Source organism: Geotrypetes seraphini, chromosome 10, assembly GCF_902459505.1.
Source record: "Geotrypetes seraphini chromosome 10, aGeoSer1.1, whole genome shotgun sequence".
NCBI lineage: Eukaryota > Metazoa > Chordata > Amphibia > Gymnophiona > Dermophiidae > Geotrypetes > Geotrypetes seraphini.
The window spans coordinates 90,730,918-90,750,366 of NC_047093.1; the positions used below are offsets into that span (position 1 = coordinate 90,730,918).

At 43.6% G+C, this 19,449-nt stretch overlaps 1 protein-coding gene across 4 annotated transcripts in view; it reads left to right on the forward strand.

Moving 5' to 3' along the window:
* The window catches only part of AKNA (AT-hook transcription factor), a 193,256-nt gene that overhangs the window by 62,734 nt on the left and 111,073 nt on the right, over positions 1 to 19,449 (forward strand). For all 4 annotated transcript variants that reach the window (XM_033960081.1, XM_033960078.1, XM_033960080.1 and 1 more), the window contains exon 4: positions 13,753 to 13,827. In XM_033960081.1, the coding sequence (XP_033815972.1) occupies positions 13,753 to 13,827 (75 nt within the window). The remainder of the gene's footprint in view (positions 1 to 13,752; positions 13,828 to 19,449) is intronic.

The following is a 19,449-nucleotide window of genomic DNA, read 5'->3' on the forward strand; positions in this document are numbered from 1 at the left end:
ATAGACCTTTTTTAATTCCATTTCTTCTCTTTTCCATACCAAAGTTCTTATTAGGTCATATGGCCCATTCCTTCTTAAAAATCCCAACCTAGGATTACATGACTCCATTCTTAACCTTTGTAACTTAATATTAACTGAGGGTCACTTTCCTCAGATGATGGAAGAACACAATTGTTGGGTCTATATTTAAAAAAAAACAACCAATCCCAACATACCCATTTCTGTAAACTATCATCCTATCTCCAACCTTCCCCTTATCTCAAAGGTAGTAGGATTGGTGATTCTCCTACAGCTTAAATCCTTTTTAAAAAGCCATTCCCTCCATCCCCAATGAGTTCAGCTTTGTGAACACATCACATCACAGAATCTTGTCTCCTTTCTCTTTTGGGTGAGGTCAGCAGCAGGTAAACTTGCCCTTGTAATTTACACCTGTCAGCTGCCTTTGTCTTAGTCAGCCCTCAGTTTATTCTGTCCAGCTTATCTACTCTTGGAATAGGGGCAGGGTTTGTTATGAAATGGTTCAGGTCCTGCCTATCGCATCATTCTTTCTGAGTGAAAATTGATTCCTTGATATCCACGTGTTGAGCTCTGATGGTTGGGGTATTGCAGGACCCCATCTTGGTTCCCATTCTGTTCAATCTGTTTCTTAATCCATTTGCCAAATTCATTCTTTAGGGATCAATCCTTTCTTGTTTGTGGATGTCATACAGTTGCTGCACTGTGTTGAGTTTACCCCGCTCAATGTGTGCTTAGCCACAGGGCTGCTTGGCTGTTATCAATAGCGTGGTTGTTAATCCTAGCAAGTGGTAGCCATGATATTCCCTCCATCTCCTCATGACTCTTGGGAATATCTATAAGCTTAATAACTCCACACTGAAAGCTCTTGGAGTAATCTTTAGCTCTATGAGATTCAAAGGGAAGCTCATTGTCATCACCATCAAAACTTGTTTCTTTGCCCACTGTCAAATCAGAGCCTTGTTCCCTCTTGAACAAATATGCTCTCCGTATACTTACCCTTGTCTTTGTCACTAGTCAGATTGAGTACTTTAGTTCCTTTTCAATGGGTTTTGTCAAATTGCTCTGAGGAGGCCACAACTCATTCAAAACACTGTCATTCAATTACTCCACTGTGTGCAGCCTAAGGAGCACATAAACCCCTTATTTCTTGAGTACCACTTTTTGTTTATCAGTTACAGAATCAAGTTCAAGATTCTAGTTATGACTTTCAAGGCCATGAGTGTGATCCTGCCTGCACCTCTCTTTGATGCACTTATCCTCAGGCTCCCCCTCAATCTCTGCGTTCTTGCTCTTATAGACTTCTGGAAATTCCTCCCCCCTCATGTACCAGACTTACATAGACTTATGAATCTGCACTTTACACCTCATAATTGCCCTAATTGGACTTAATTGAAAGGCGCCTAACTCAAAAAAATGCATTTCTATAAAAAAAAAAAAATAGGTGCCTAGTCCAAAGCACCTACCTAAAAGTGGGCATGGTTAGGGGTGAATCATGGACGTGTTTTTGAGTCGGGCATCTCATTTCTAAGTAGGCGCTATTAAATTCCCAACTTAGGTTCAGGTATTTAGGCAAGGAAACCCCTGGCATAAATATGGTGCACCTAAAGTTAAGATGCTTAGCAACTCCTAATGTTGCTTAGACCAGTGGTTCCCAACCCTGTCCTGGAGGAACACCAGGCCAATTGGGTTTTCAGGCTAGCCCTAATGAATATGCATGAAGCAAATTTGCATGCCTATCACTTCCATCATATGCAAATCTCTCTCATGCATATTCATTAGGGCTAGCCTGAAAACCTGATTGGCCTGGTGTTCCTCCAGGACAGGGTTGGGAATCACTGGCTTAGACGATGCTAAGTGTGATTCTAAACAGTGTACTTCATGCTTAGAAGGGCCAGGGATAAGTATATTGCTTATGTACTACATAGATGGTATTAGGTAATGGTTTATATTTATATTGATTGTCTTGTTTTTGAAGAAGTTAGAATCTCAATTACTGTATAGTACAAATTGACTAACAGTCTAATATCTGAAACCCCAGAGTGCATACACCTAGGGTAACTAGATGTCTGGGAAAATCCGGAAATGTCCTCTTTTTAGATTTCCAAAACCCAGCAGTTTGTCTGGGTTTTGGAAGACCCCAAGCTCAGGGCCACGTTTTGGAGAGCAACCAAGCATGTGCAGGTGTGAACCTGATAACATCACGTCATCGCGTCGCATCCACATACGCTCAGAGGCCCTCCGGATGCAGCCCAGACTCGGGGAAGAAGAGATGAGATTTGTGTGAGGACGGGGCTGGAGACAGGGTGGGACCACATGTCCTCTTCCCTCTTTTTTTTTTTTTTTTCTAAGAACAAATCTGGTAAGTTTCAAGTTTATTAAAAGATTTTTTTATACCCCTTATTCAAATTTCTAGGCGGTATACAATAATAATAAAAAAGAGATATCTTAAAAGGAACAAAACAGTTGGAGTTAAAATATTAAACAAAACCATGTTAGGTTAGTAGACACATTCAAAAACATATACTAATTGCGCACAATTAGGAAAGAAGGGTAGAACTATAATATTTGAAAAAGGCACACTTAAGGATAAAACAGTAGGAAAGGGTAAAAGCTATGCTTGTTTTAGTCCTAAATGAACAGTTTTATCCAAAAGCATCTTCAAATAAGAATGTTTTTAGTTTTGCTTTAAATTGCTTTATCATCGATTCGATTCGTAAGTGATTGGGCAGTAAATTCCAAAGAGAGGGAGCAGAGACAGCGAAGTTGTTAGATCTCAACGAGTTAATTAGTTTTAATGAAGGCAGAACGAGGAGATTTTGTGATGTAGAACGAAGAGATTTAGTGGGATAATAAGGAATTAGAAGTCTATCAATGAACTCTGGTTGACTATTTGCGCGAGTTGTAAAAGTTAATAGTAGAATTTTGTAACTAATTCTATGTTCGACAGGCAGCCAATGTACGTTGAATAAAAGAGCAGAAACATGGTCATATTTATTTGCGCCAGGCATCTTATTTCCTTTTTTGTAATGCCCTTATAAAGGCATTACAATAATCTATACAAGAAATTACCAAATAGATTAGTGTATTCAGGGAAGCTGGGTCTAATAGTTTGGAAAGGGAACGTATCATTCTAAGGTGGTGGAAGCATTTCTGGACCACCATACTAATATGTTTGCGATAGGAGAATTTACAGTTAAAAGTGACTCCTAGTAACTTTAAAGTGGGTACGACTTTAATTGGGAGGGATTCAAATTTCAAGGGAGCCTGAAGAGTTACTCCCTCTTTAAAGAGAAAAATCATTAGTTTAGATTTATTGATATTGAGGGACAGCCTATTTGAATCTAACCACAATTTGATTTTTTTGAGTTTGTGGTTAATGGAAGCAACATCCTCTATGTTATTAAGGTCGATAGGATGGATTAATTGCACATCATCGGCGTAAGCAAATGTGGTGAAGCCGATGGATTGACCCACAGTCAAAAGGGGGGACAAAAAAATGTTAAAAAGTAATGGTGACAGGATAGAGCCTTGTGGAATTCCATGTTTAGTGGAAGAAGGCTCGGATGATGTATCGTTAAAAATAACCTTGGATGATCTATCTGAGAAGTAAGAGGTGAACCAGTCCATGACTTGACCTGTTATGCCAATATCGTGAAGACGGGATAGTAATAAGCTATGATCAATGGTATCGAAAGCAGAAGAAAGATCTAACATAGTAACATAGTAGATGACGGCAGATAAAGACCCGAATGGTCCATCCAGTCTGCCCAACCTGATTCAATTAACAAAATTTTTTTTTTTTTTTTTTTTTCTTCTTAGCTATTTCTGGGCGAGAATCCAAAGCTTTACCCGGTACTGTGCTTGGGTTCCAACTGCCGAAATCTCTGTTAAGACTTACTCCAGCCCATCTACACCCTCCCAGCCATTGAAGCCCTCCCCTGCCCATCCTCCTCCAAACGGCCATACACAGACACAGACCGTACAAGTCTGCCCAGTAACTGGCCTAGTTCAATCTTTAATATTATTTTCTGATTCTAAATCTTCTGTGTTCATCCCACGCTTCTTTGAACTCAGTCACAGTTTTACTCTCCACCACCTCTCCCGGGAGCGCATTCCAGGCATCCACCACCCTCTCCGTAAAGTAGAATTTCCTAACATTGCCCCTGAATCTACCACCCCTCAACCTCAAATTATGTCCTCTGGTTTTACCATTTTCCTTTCTCTGGAAAAGATTTTGTTCTACGTTAATACCCTTTAAGTATTTGAACGTCTGAATCATATCTCCCCTGTCTCTCCTTTCCTCTAGGGTATACATATTCAGGGCTTCCAGTCTCTCCTCATATGTCTTCTGGTGCAAGCCTCCTATCATTTTCGTCGCCCTCCTCTGGACCGCCTCAAGTCTTCTTACGTCTTTCGCCAGATACGGTCTCCAAAACTGAACACAATACTCCAAGTGGGGCCTCACCAATGACCTGTACAGGGGCATCAACACCTTCTTTCTTCTACTGACTACGCCTCTCTTTATACAGCCCAGAATCCTTCTGGCAGCAGCCACTGCCTTGTCACACTGTTTTTTCGCCTTTAGATCTTCGGACACTATCACCCCGAGGTCCCTCTCCCCGTCCGTGCATATCAGCTTCTCTCCTCCCAGCATATACGGTTCCTTCCTATTATTAATCCCCAAATGCATTACTCTGCATTTCTTTGCATTGAATTTTAGTTGCCAGGCATTAGACCATTCCTCTAACTTTTGCAGATCCTTTTTCATATTTTCCACTCCCTCTTCGGTGTCTACTCTGTTACAAATCTTGGTATCATCTGCAAAAAGGCACACTTTTCCTTCTAACCCTTCAGCAATGTCACTTACATACATATTGAACAGGATTGGCCCCAGCACCGAACCCTGAGGGACTCCACTAGTCACCTTTCCTTCCTTCGAGCGACTTCCATTAACCACCACCCTCTGGCGTCTGTCCGACAGCCAGTTTCTGACCCAGTTCACCACTTTGGGTCCTAACTTTAGCCCTTCAAGTTTGTTCAACAGCCTCCTATGAGGAACTGTATCAAAGGCTTTGCTGAAATCCAAATAAATTACATCTAGCATATGTCCTCGATCCAGCTCTCTGGTCACCCAATCAAAAAATTCAATCAGGTTCGTTTGGCACGATTTACCTTTTGTAAAGCCATGTTGCCTCGGATCCTGTAACCCATTAGATTCAAGGAAATACACTATCCTTTCTTTCAGCATCACTTCCATTATTTTTCCAACAACTGAAGTGAGGCTCACCGGCCTGTAGTTTCCTGCTTCATCCCTGTGACCACTTTTATGAATAGGGACCACATCCGCTCTCCTCCAATCCCCAGGAATTACATTACATTAATTAATGACTTCTATTCCGCCTGTACCTTGCAGTTCTAATCACTCCCGTCTCCAGAGATTTGTTGAACAAGTCTTTAATAGGACTCGCCAGAACCTCTCTGAGTTCCCTTAGTATCCTGGGATGGATCCCGTCTGGTCCCATCGCTTTGTCCACCTTCAGTTTTTCAAGTTGCTCATAAACACCCTCCTCCGTGAACGGCGCAGAATCTACTCCATTTTCTCGTGTAACTTTGCCGGACAATCTCGGTCCTTCTCCAGGATTTTCTTCTGTGAACACAGAACAGAAGTATTTGTTTAGCACATTTGCTTTCTCCTCATCACTCTCCACATATTTGTTCCCAGCATCTTTTAGCCTAGCAATTCCATTTTTTATCTTCCTCCTTTCACTAATATATCTGAAAAAATTTTTATCTCCCTTTCTTACATTTTTAGCCATTTGTTCTTCCGCCTGTGCCTTCGCCAAACGTATCTCTCTCTTGGCTTCTTTCAGTTTCACCCTGTAGTCCTTTCTGCTCTCCTCTTCTTGGGTTTTTTTATATTTCATGAACGCCAACTCTTTCGCCTTTATTTTCTCAGCCACTAGGTTGGAGAACCATATCGGCTTCCTTTTTCTTTTGTTTTTATTGATTTTCTTCACATAAAGGTCCGTAGCCATTTTTATCGCTCCTTTCAGCTTAGACCACTGTCTTTCCACTTCTCTTATGTCCTCCCATCCTAACAGCTCTTTCTTCAGGTACTTTCCCATTGCATTAAAGTCCGTACGTTTGAAATCTAGGACTTTAAGTATCGTGCGGCCGCTCTCCACTTTAGCCGTTATATCAAACCAAACCGTTTGATGATCGCTACTACCCAGGTGAGCACCCACTCGAACATTAGAGATACTCTCTCCATTTGTGAGGACCAGATCCAATATCGCTTTTTCCCTTGTGGGTTCCGTCACCATTTGTCTGAGCAGAGCCTCTTGAAAGGCATCCACAATCTCCCTACTTCTTTCCGATTCCGCAGACGGAACATTCCAGTCCGCATCCGGCAGGTTGAAATCTTCCAACAGCAGAACCTCCTCTTTCCTTCCAAACTTTTGGATATCCACAATCAGATCCTTATCAATTTGCTGCGATTGAGTCGGAGGCCTGTAGACTACACCCACGTAGATAGAAGTTCCATCTTCTCTTTTCAGAGCAATCCATATCGCTTCTTCCTCTCCCCAGGTCCCTTGCATTTCGGTCGCTTGGATATTGATCTTTACATAGAGAGCTACTCCTCCACCTTTATGACCATCTCTGTCCTTCCTAAAAAGATTATATCCCGGTATGTTTGCATCCCATCCATGTGATTCACTGAACCATGTCTCTGTGATAGCAACAATATCTAGATCTGCCTCTAATATCAGGGCTTGCAGATCATGAACTTTGTTGCTTAGACTGCGAGCATTTGTGGTCATCGCTTTCCAGCTATTTTTCAGCGATAATCTCCTTCTTCGTATGGATTTTTGTGTCGTTTCACTTTCCGTTGCAATACTAAGAAATGAGTTGCTGATATTGCTTATGTTGCAGCCTTTACTACTATCACATCTTTTCTTTTGCCGGGGGTGGTCTTTATAATTGTCCTTCGTACATACACCAACCCCACCTTCTAGTTTAAATGCCTGGAAAAATATTGTCTAAATTTCTCTGCAAGGTTTCTTTTTCCTGCTGTAGTAATATGTAGCCCATCAGTGCAATATAGCTTCTTGTCCTTCCATGTATTTCCCCATCCTCCTATGTACCTGAAGCCTTCTTGATGACACCAGGCTCTGAGCCATCTATTAAAGTCCTCTGTGTTTTTCACTCTTTGCTCTCCTTTTCCATATGCAGGCAGTATTTCAGAAAAAGCTAAAGTCTTTACAAAAGGTTTCACGCCCTCACCAAGCTCCCGAAAAGCTTTCTGTGCTGCAAGTGTGGAGTTGTTGGCCAGGTCATTTGTTCCCAGATGGATAACAACATCAGTGTTAAAATCCTTAGTTTCTTCCTTAACTATAGTCAGTATTTGCCTGGAACTCCTGGTAGCTGAGGATCCTGGAAGACATTTCACTATTTTGGACTCCTCGCCCTGTGTTCCAAGGTTAATGCCTCTGATGATGGAATCCCCCAACAGTAATAGTTTTCTGTTTTTGGCTTTTTTATTTGTACTTAGGGTGCTCTTGTTCTCTTGAGTTTCCTTCATTGGTTCCAGTCCCACCTCCCTTCTGTTTTCCTGAGTATCGCAGTGCACTAGTGGAGCGAAGGAATTCTGTAGAGGTAATATTAGTGAAGGTGGATGTTTCTGTGTTACATGTCGCAGTCTTCCTGAGCCTACTGTGACCCATTTATTCCTGGGCTGTTTTATTCTTTGAGGTAGAGGTGGTAAGTTGGTATGATTTTGTGGAGTGATGGAAGCTGCTTTAATTGTATTCAATTCCTGTTTAAGTTTGCAGAGCTCCTCCTTAATACTGGCAAGTTGAAGACAGATGGGGCAAGTCTTAAGCCTCCAAATAGTATGTCTTGGAATTAAAGCACCACAGTGATTGCATAGAATAAAGGAGAAGAGCAGAACTGACTGGTGATGGTCGAGATGGTAGAGTATTTTTGTGGTTAAACCTAGCAAAGAGAGTTCAGTGGAATGGTGGTGACGAAAGCCAGTTTGATTGGGGATGTAGAACTTTTGTTTTCTCAATAAAATCGGAAATTTGGTGGAAAATGATTTTTTCAGTAAGTTTAGCTATAAATGGTATATTAGCTATGGGACGATAGTTAGACATGTCTTGAATACTGGATTTTTGATCCTTGATGATTGGATAGATTGATTGTTTCCAAGTTTTGGGTAAGGAACCCGATGATAGGCTAGAGTTGACCAAGTCTTTGATATATGGACCAAAGATAAAAAAGAATCATTTTAAGAGGAAAGGAGGAATGACTTCTGAGCTGGTCCCTTTTGTATTGAGTGAGTTGAGACATCTTTGTAATTCCTGTAAAATTGGGAGGGTGAAATGAGAGCATTTAGAAAAGGACAGGTTTGAAGAAGTAGTGGAATCAATGAAATCTTCAGCACCGCTAGGGATAAGAGTTTGTGATAAAGACTCCCTGATTCTTTGTACTTTGTCTATAAAGTAAGTAGCAAGGGCTTGTGCTGATGGTGCTTGATTAGTTTTATTTGTTTCTTTTTTTCTTCGAAGTTAGAGATTTGACTATTGCGAATAATGCAGAAGTATTTTTAGCTTTTGTAGACAAGGGAATTCGGGCAAAAAGCAGCTTTTCTCGGTATACAGTGCTAACGTGGATTGGTGATGTCTAGATCAAGGGTTGGCAGTCCCAGCACATGTGCCAAATAGCACATGAAGCTCTCCCAGCTGGCATGTTGCTCACTAGAGAATGACACGGTGACAAAATTCATCACCGTTCCTGTCCCCGCGGATAACTGCGGGAAACCATCTTCATGTCATTCTTTAAGGAGAGAGGGAAGAATCTGAGTATGAATGGCCACAACCACTGACCCTCAAGCTTTGCGTTGAAGAATGCTGGGGTAGAAGGACTGAGGTTGAAATAGGCACTACAAAATTACATGGGATTATTTCCCGCAGTTATCCACGGGGACGGGGACGGTGATGAATTTTGTCACCGTGTCATTCTCTATTGCTCACTTCAAAAAGCTGATATTTTTAAAAGCACTGACCAGCTCTGCTGATCAGACAGGGTACACGTTTTCCCTACCGTCACCATCACTTGGCAGCAGACCTTGTGGTTCTTGTGCCAGTTCTAGGTACCAGACCAAATAATGTGGCTAATCCTTTATCTGTGCAACCCCTAATTTGTTACCTGGCTGTGGGATAGAGGCACACAAAATATTTGTTTAGTTTTGGGCCATGGGCCGCAGCAAACATATCCCACACAGCCTCTCACTCCTCCAAGAAAAGGCAGACCACACCAAAGGTTTTAAATTCCAAACTGAATTTTTATTCTTTCAGCATAGAAAGGACACTTGCGTGACAAAAAAATCAAGTTGCTTGAACAAAATCCAGCTATACAGTCTCTCCTTTTAGCTGGCACCTCAGATGTATCAAGTAAAGTATCACAAAGATCCTCTGGACAAGGCGATCTCCCAAAAGACAAATCTGCCCAAGAAGAAGTCTTAAATATTCTCTGGTGTGAGGTCATTCCTCAAAACCACCCTTCAGGGAGTCCAAGAGTTGTCTTGGTCTCTCAGTAAGCTGAGCTTCTAGAAACTCCCAGCACCGCCCCCCCGGGTCACCAGATTTTTTTATTTAAAACAAAAATGTGGTCCTGCCCTATTCCACCCACAGCCCTATCCCATTCCGCCCCCAAACCCCGTCCCCACACAAATCTAGTCTCTTCGAGGCTGCGTCTGAAAGGCATCTGGATGTGATGCAATGATGTCACACACATGTGACATCGCATTGCATCCGCACATGTACAGATGCCTTCCAGGCACGGCCCAAAGAGACAGAGTTTGTGGGGGAACCAGGATTGGGGAAAGAAATGAGGTACGGCTGTGGGTGGGATAAGGCAGGGCTGCATGTCCTCTTTTTGGCCAGCAAAAATCTGGTAACCCTTGCCCATACAAACCTGTTCCCATAACAACTTCTTTTTCCAGGTGCAAACTATTCAAACCCCAACTGTCATAAAACCTGCAGTCCCAATGCCTAGAACTGGAAACTAGAAATAATTTTAAAACACTGTCACTGATGTAAACTTCTTTTTCACACTATCTTCCTTTACCATATAGGCAACCCTATAGCCTAGGGACTGCTACCCATCTAGTTGATACCTACAGCAGTGAAAACTTTCCTACACCATTCTAGCAGTCTTGGTGAACACATGTACTTCTGCCTCTAACCTAGCGGATAATGTTCACCCATGGCTACATCTAGATTTTCAGGTCCCAGATGTGAACTTCTGCTTAGTCTGTTAAATCTTTCAACAGCTAAATGAAAAGTCAGCGTAGTTGTCTCCTTCCTGCAACTGGATGTTGCGCACTATCAAATATTATATTATAGAAAACAATAAGGGATCAATATTCAAAGTCGGTTAACTAGCCTCTTGCCTAGTTAACTGGCACTGAGTGAGCCCTGAGGGAATAGAGTCACTGAGTATCTCCTCTAACTTCTAAAACTGAAACAGGCTATTTTGTGGGCAGTCTGGAGGCAGAGTTAGCAGTTAACTTGATAAGTGCCAATATTCAACCCTTATCTGATTAAGTTAACCCGGCCAAATAGGACTGCACAAATAGTCCTGTCTGTGGCCAGCTTTACTTAACCGTTTAAGGCAGTGGTCTCCAACGCACAGCCCCAGGGCTGCATGAGGTCCTGAAATACTCTTGCAGCCCTCACAACAGTTGGCTTCAATGCTCTTCAAATCCTGTAAATACATTAATTTCAATCTTGCCCACTTGATATAGTAACTGCAAATAATCTCTTAAGTATATTACTCAGGTGTCTCATGTATGGAATACTGTTGACAGTTCAAAATAAAATGAAATTTTAAAATATATCCCTGAAGAGTTGTAAAATTGGTATTAGTGTTAATTTTTAGTGTTTAATACCCAGTCTGAATAAGCAAATCAAGGCGGATTACATCTGCCTTATTATTAATAGTATGTGTAAGACTGAAATCTTTTGGTGGCCCTCAGAGCTTTCTCTTATTCGCTCTGTGGCTCTTTACACGCAAAAGGTTGAAGACCACTGGTTTAAGGACTAAATATTGACACTTATGTAAGTCCCAGCTGTTAGCATATACACAGATATTTAATGCCGTTATCTAGATGTATCCTAGCATTAAATATCCAGGCATAATTTTGACAGTGTTTTAAAAATAGCTGACTGCCACTGGATGAATATTGACCCCTAACTGGTTGGCTTATTTATTTAAAACATTTGTATCCCACTACATTCACAGTTCTGTACGGGTTCCAGGAAAATAAATCAAACAAACAATCGACATATAAATTAAAACTCCTATACAATTTGTGTTCTGTTACTACTTCCCCTAAACATTTTACAAAAACATAATGAACCAAAAATGTACCTGCAATAAGAACATAAGAAGTTGCCTCCACTGGGTCAGACCGAGGTCCATCTCGCCCAGCGGTCCGCTCCCGCGGCGGCCCATCAGGTCCGCGACCTGTGAAGTGGTTTCTGCCTATTTCTATAAACTACCTCTAGTTATATCTGTACCCCTCTATCTCCTTATCCTCCAGGAACCTATCCAAACCCTCCTTGAAGTGCAAAGCTTACTTATATTCCTTTTTAAATAACAGTTTCACACCTCTCCTGAACTGCATCATAGGGGCAGGTCGCTTAATTTCAATTGGCAATGAATTCCACAAAACTGCACCCTATACTGACACTATAGATTGCTGAATTTTTACTTCTCTCACCAAATTCAATGTCGGAATTTCCAGATTCATCCTATTCTCAGACCACATTGGTTGGTAACTGGAAAACAATGAACTTGGAGCTATAAGGCAGTTGTCCTTCAAAACTTTAAAAATCAGACTCAAAATCTTAAACTCAACATGCTTAGCAACCGGTAGCCAATGTAAACTGCACAAGATTGGGGTGATATGCTCATATTTAGAGGCTCAAATTATAATTTGAGCCGCCACATTTTGCACAGTTTGTAAGGCATGTATCACGTATTTAGGGTAAACCAAGATAACAGTGAGTTGCAATAGTCAAATACTGGAGTCGATAACAAATTTATCACTGTCCGAAAATTTTCCATCGTAAGGTAATGTCTCAGTCTTTGTAATAGTCGAAGCTTGAAAAAGACTTGGAGCTTCTTTTACAAAGGTGTGCTAGCGTTTTTAGCACACGCATGCTATAGCGTGCGCTACCCGAAAAACTATCGCCTGCTCAAGAGGAACCGGTAGCGGATAGCGCGCGCAGCATTTTAGCGCGCGCTATTCCACGCTTTAAGGCCCTAACGCACCTTTGTAAAAGGAGCCCTTGGTTATTTATGTATAATCTTCTCCTTAAAGCCTTCTTCCAACACTGGCATATCTTCTAGCCCAGTGGTTCCTAACCCTGTCCTGGAGGACCACCAGGCCAATCGGATTTTCAGGCTAGCCCTAATGAATATGCATGAGAGAGATTTGCATATAATGGAAGTGAGAGGCATGCAAATCTGCTCCATGCATATTCATTAGGGCTAGCCTGAAAATCCGATTGGCCTGGTGGTCCTGCAGGACAGGGTTGGGAACCACTGTTCTAGTCTTATGCTGAGTTGAGAGCTCCAGATCCCAGTAACTCAAAACTTGGTAGTGTGCTGGACTGCAGTTCTGGAACAAAACCAAAACAAAGCTGCAGGACAAATGTACAGGGTGTCAAAATCGCTGCACTCTGTTGTTCATAGTGCAACGATTTTGACAGAAGATTCCAAGCCTGGTTTTTCTTGTGTTTGTTTTATTCAATCTGGTTTCCTGATATATCACGTGCCATCAGTAGAGTACACATGCTCTTATATTCAGGACCCCTGAGGAAGGAGTGTTTCTTCGAAACACGGACCGTGTTGGGTCCGGTCCATTTGAATATTAGGACCAGTTCTTTGGATACATTTATTATAGTTCATATGTGTTGTACATGTTTTTAAGACTTTTGTATTACAAATAAATTCTTGCACCCTGTACATTGTCCTGCAGTTTTGTTTTGGTTTTGTTCTGCATTTTTACTGCAGGCCCCGTTGGTTTTTCTTGTTTTGCTTTTGGACTGCAGTTCTGGACAAGAGTTCTTTTGGTGTGCAACAAATCACTAAATAGTGAGCTGATTTCTTCTTTTGGAGCTGTGCTAAATACTCAGGAAAGGGGAAGAGGGTGGGCACATCAACCTTACTTGACTGTAACATAACCCTCTTTAAGTGAATGCTCATTAGAAGAGAGTTTATTTGCTTATTTAAAAACTTACTATTCCACCTTTCCAGGGGTCAAGGAGTGTCTAGACTAATTGTAACAAACAGAAAAGGAGTTCCATTTTATAAATCAAAAGGATAGAAGTCATTCAAGCTTAGAGACGCACACATTCCACAAGAGACAATAACAGAACTTTACAGAAGTTTCAAATACTAAGTTTACCACATAAAATTTCTCTTGTTACAAGAGTGAATCTGGCCCACCCTTTTTGTGGAATTCTTTCTGTCACATACACACCCTAGCTGGTGAGAATGTAAGAATCTGCTACCCATTCAATTTGCCTAGCTTTTTGAACCCGCATTGCTAAGGATGGTAATCCAATTGCTAGTCATAGGCATTTAGCCATATGTAAGAACTCACTGTGCCTCAATTGGTCAGTATCTGTGTTTGACACGCTCTCTCCCTTCTCCATAAAGGAAGACTATAACAAGTTACTGACCAAGTATGCTGAGGCGGAGAACACCATTGACCTACTGCGGCTTGGAGCCAAGGTAAGAAAAAGATGTGGGGTCCCTTCTCTCTATTAACACAGCCCCTACTTCAGAACTTCAGAAAGGTTTTATTTCCCCTGGTGTTCAGTGCTCAAAGACAGAAACTCATGATATAAGGATGTGCATTTGATTTGAAAAATGTTGTGCTTCTTGTAATGTGCACTAAATCAGCTTTTCATGCATAAAACTTACACATTAATGTGTGTGAACGTGAAGTTGATTTATGCTCTGAGGAGGTCATCAATAGAAACATATGATGCTTGAAATTCATGGAAGGAAACCCATGGTGCTATTAGATCATTGATAAAAAAAACAATGGCTCCCCATTCTTATATTTCAACAAAATATCAGCTTTATTTCCACCTGGAATGAGGTACTGTATTGGAAGAAATAATCATTTACAAAGGAGGCAGTTTTTCAACTGTTAGCATTCAGACAAAGTCTACAAGGTCTTTTAGCCATTCACTTTGAAACAATTTTCAGAGTGAAAGTACCTTAGAACTTTGCACCTCCTTCTTGTGTGGATATATTTTATTTTTATTTTTTTTGCATGGAAAAACATGCATAGATTTGAAATGTAGCCTATGTGCAAAGTTTTTTTTCTCCTTCACCATAAACACTACATCCATGGGAGCTTCTCTCCTAAATAAGATTACAAGCAGTGGCGTACCAAGGGGGGCGGGGGACGGTCCACCCCGGGTGCACGCCTTGGGGGGTGCACAGCCGGCTGTTCTCACTGCCTCTAATGCCGGCTCTGCAACTCTGGACTTCCCCACACCTGCTCCCCTCCCCCGATCGCTATTATTTTAAACATTATGGCAGCCGCGGTGTTGTATCCATTGAAGGAGACTTTTAACCTTGGCCTGCCCCGGAGCTCTTCCTGTTCCCGCCTAGGCGGGCGGTGGCTGCAGGAAGAGTTCCGGGGCAGGCCGAGGTTAGAAGTCTCCTTCGATGGATACAGCACCGCAGCTGCCATAACGTTTAAAATAATAGCGATCGGGGGGGGGAGGGGAGCAGGTGTGGGGAAGTCCGGAGCTGCAGGGCCGGCATTAGAGGGACTAAAAGTTGATGGTGCCTCAGGGTCCCCCGTGGGGGGGAGGGAGGAAGGAAGAAAGAAGAGTAACCGAAGCATTGGCAATTTGGGGGGAGCAGGTGTGGGGAAGTCCAGAGCTGCAGGGGAGAGTGTTGCTGTACCCAGCTGGAGGGATAAGAAAGATAAGGGAGGGAATGGAAGGAGATGCCAGGGCTTGGAGGGAAGGAGGAAGGTATGCCAGACTAAGGGAAAAGGAAGGGGAAGATCTCAGAGCATGGAGGGGGAGGGAAAGATGGAAGGAAAGGAGAGAAATGCCAGAGAATCAGGGAAGGGCAGACTGTGGGGTGCGAAGGAAAGAAAGGAGAAGAGAGAGATGCCAGAGCATAGAGGGGATGGGTTGGTGACAGAGAGAAAAAAATGGAGAGGTGGCAGAGCTGAAATCAATCATGTACAAAGGAGAGAAGGGGCACAGGATAGATAGTTATGAAAGGAGCATAGAAAGAAGGAAGATGTTGTATGGAAGAGAGAGAAGGAAGACATTGGATGGAAAGGGCAGTGACTGGAAGGGGCGAGACAAAAGGTGAACAGTAGATGGAAGGGTAGAGAGAGGGACAGACACTGAATGGAAGTGTGGGGGAGAGGAGGAACAGCCACTGAATGGAAGTGTGAGGGAGATGGGGAGCAGATGCTGGAAGAAAATGGGGAGGAGAAAGAAAAATGGGCACATGCTGGATTGAGGGACGAGGATAGAGTTAGATACTGGAAGGGGTGAGGGAAAGAGGTGGCAAGCTTTAGGTAGACAGTAAAAAAGGACATTGATGAGAGGGTAGTAAGAACGTAATCTAGACAGATGCAGAAAATAAATTGAAAAGGAAAATGAGGGGAAAAAGGGAAAGGGATTGCAGAGGAGAGGTGTGGGAGAAGGAAGGAGAGGAGAGAGATGCCAGACCAATAGGGGTGAAAGGAGAGATGGAAGGGAGAGGCATAAAGTTTCTGGAAGGGGCATAGAAGGAGAGAAGAAGCCATATAGGGGAAGAGAGATGGCAGACAGTGGATGGAAGGAAGAGAGTTACAAGAAGATGAGGAAAGCAGAAACCACAGAAGACAAAGGTAGAAAAAAAATTTATATTTATTTATTGCTTTAGGAGACATGTGTCACTGTTTCTGTGGTGTTGCATTGTATGCAGAGTCCAGCTTCTTACTGGTTCAATTTAACCTTTGTCTATGTATTTCTATTTTATCCCCCCTTTTGCAAAACTGTGGAGCGTTTTTTAGTGCCAGCCGTGGTGGTAGCAGCTCTGATGCTCAGAATTCTATGAGCGTCAGAGCTGTTACCACTGTGGCTAAAATCCACACTACAGTTTTGTAAAAGAGGGAGGGGTTAGTTTGTGATTACATATTCCATACTAGGTGAAGGTATTTTCTGTGTTCTGTGTGTTCGAAAGACATGGTTTTTTGTTAGGCTTGACTGCAGGATTGATCTGTACTAGTCTGGCTTGTTTAGTTTTACAGTGGGTGTATTGATGTTGTACTGCTCACTGCAGTATGTATGATGCTGCCTTTTCCTAGGTACTCATGTGTGACGTGTGGCTTGTTACTAAAAATCATGTTTTCTGTACAGATGGGGGATGTCAAAAAATGATGGGCCCCAGGTGTCACATATGCTAGGTACGCCACTGATTACAAGTCAGTGTACAGTACTGTGAAACATCATATCACATCTACTGTACATATGAGTGCTGAAATTGATTGACAATAGTCTATTACCAAGGCACCATAATATTCACACAGATGCTGTATGTGCTCCCACAGGGCTACAGAAAGGATTGATTTTATGAGAATGGCAGACATTGTGTACCCTTGATGTGAAACCCTACAGCAATGATATTCACTATTTTTGAATTAAGAGCCACATTAGCAAAAAGACTTCAGTGTGAGAGCCAGATCAGTACTGGTTAAAGCAAATGGTGCACAGGAGGGGGGCAGCTCTTTCTTCCTCTTCTATGATACAACCAGTCCAAATGCTCAGGCCTCAAAGCAAAATGTATAAGTAAAATGAAGTTTGATTCTCTGGATTACCGTATGCTCTCAGCCCATCTTATCTTCCCTCAAACCCACATTTCCCCCCAAATTCTCTTCTACCAATACACATTCTCTCCCAACTCTATCCCAATTGATCTCAATTCCATAAGTCTCTCTTCCCAGTCAGCTGCCATCATCCTATTCCCAGTCTCTTCAAGCTAGTCTCCCACCTACTTTGTTAATGCCCCCTGACAAATGTTCCCTGTAAGCTGCGCAGCTGCACAGCCGCGCATCGACTGATAGGAGCAGAATTGTCTAGCTGCACAGCCAGTGTGCCAACTGCAGCTTCCATGTCCCACTACCTCCATCTGTCACTACCGCTGCTGCTAACTTCCCCAAATCGGCAGCAGTGGCAAAATAAAATGCAAACCAAACCATATCACACTTATCCACAGCTTCCGCCCCTGTCCCCTCAACATCATTTCTTGTTCTGGGGTGGAGCTGGCAGTCGCGAATAAGTACTATACAGCCCTGCACTGTTTGTGCTTTGTTTTCTGCTGCTGCTGGTTTGGGGAAGTTGCGGGAGAAGGAACCATATGTTTTAAGGAAGTGGGGAGGACAGAGAGGTACATTGGATGGAATTGGGGAGGTAGAGTGATGCATACTGGAAGGAACTGGGGAAGACAGAGGAGCACATTGGATGAAACTGGGAAGAATAGAACAGCATATGTTGGATGAAAGTGGGGAAGACAGAGGGGCATATTGGATGGAAGTGGGGAGGCAGGGGGCACATGCTGGATGGACATGGAGAAAGGGCACATGTTGCATGGAAGCAAAGAAAAGAGAGAGAGTGCAAATGCTGAATGGATGTGGGGAGGATAGAGGGGTCAGAGGCTGGATGGAAGTGGGGAGGATAGAGGGGGGCCAGAGGCTGGATGAACATGGGGAGGAAAAAGGGGCCAGAGACTGGATGTTGCGGGAAGGAAAGGGGGGGCCAGAGGCTGGATGAACATGGGGAGGAAAAAGGGGCCAGAAGCTGGATGGTTGCGGGAAGGAAAGAGGGGCCAGAGGCTGGATGGTTGCGGGGAGGAGAGAGGGGACCAGAGGCTGGATGGTAGTGGGTAGGAAAGAGGGGGGCCAGAGGCTGGATGAACATGGGGAGGAAAAAGGGGCCAGAGGCTGGATGGTTGCGGGAAGGAAAGGGGGGGCCAGAGGCTGGATGAACATGGGGAGGAAAAAGGGGCCAGAGGCTGGATGGTTGCGGGGAGGAGAGAGGGGACCAGAGGCTGGATGGTTGCAGGAAGGAGAAAGGGGCCAGAGACTGGATGGAACAGGGGATTAAAAAAACAAAAGAGCAGATGCTGGATGGAAGAGGGAAAAGACAGGGAAGATACTGGATACATACTGGATACAGTTAGAATAAGAGGATGTGAAATAGTAGGCAAGCTGTAGGTAGATACACTAAACAGAGAGAAATTGAGGATTGGATAGTAAGAAAAAAAATCTGGACAGAGGCAGGAATTAAATTGAAGAAAGCTGAAAGGAAAAGGAGAAGAAAAAATTGACACAAGGAAAGAAAATCCTGGCAAGATGAGGAAAGCAGAAACCAGAGACTGGTACCAACAAAATTGACCACAGCCAGACAACAAAGGTAGAAAAAAAATTGTTTTTAGCTTAAAATCAGTAGTGTGGTAGCTGTGTTCAATCACTTCCCAGCAGTGTTTAATGCTGATGTCTCGACTTATATTAATTCTCTTTGCTCCCTTTGCATTGAATGTGAGCATGTAAACAGATACTGTATCTCTATGTTCTGTATTGACTCCTGCCCTGATGTACTGTGAATTTCATTGATGTTACAGTTTTGTACTTTTTTGTATTTTTTGAAAAAAATTCAATAAATTTTCGTGGAAAAAAAAAAGTACCGTATTTTCGCGGATATAACGCGCACCCGTGTAAAACGCGCACACGGGTATAGCGCGCAGAAACCACAATATTATGTATAAAAACTTTTGTATACCGCACTCACGGGTATAACGCGCATGCTGCCCGACTGTCCTTTCGCCCGCCCCGACTCTCCTCTGGCCGCCCCGACTCTCCTTTCGCCCGCCCCGACTCTCCTCTGGCCACCCCGACTCTCCTTTCGCCCTCCCCGACTCTATGTGCGCTGTCCCGACTCTCCGTTTACCCGCCCTGCCCTGCCCCCCCCCCCCCGGCAGGACCACTCGCACCCCCACCCCGAAGGACCGCCGACTCCCCGACAATATCGGGCCAGAAGGGAGCCCAAACCCTCCTGGCCACGGCGACCCCCTCCCCCCCCCCCGCCCGACGCCCGATTCCCCCCCCCCCCCAGCAGGACCGCTCGCACCCCCACCCCGAACGACCGCTCGCACGCGCTCCCACCCGCACCCGCGATCGGAGCAAGAGGGAGCCCAAGCCCTCTTGCCCGGCCGACTCCCCGACAATATCGGGCCAGGAGGGAGCCCAAACCCTCCTGGCCACGGCGACCCCCTACCCCCACCCCGCACTACATTACGGGCAGGAGGGATCCCAGGCCCTCCTGCCCTCGA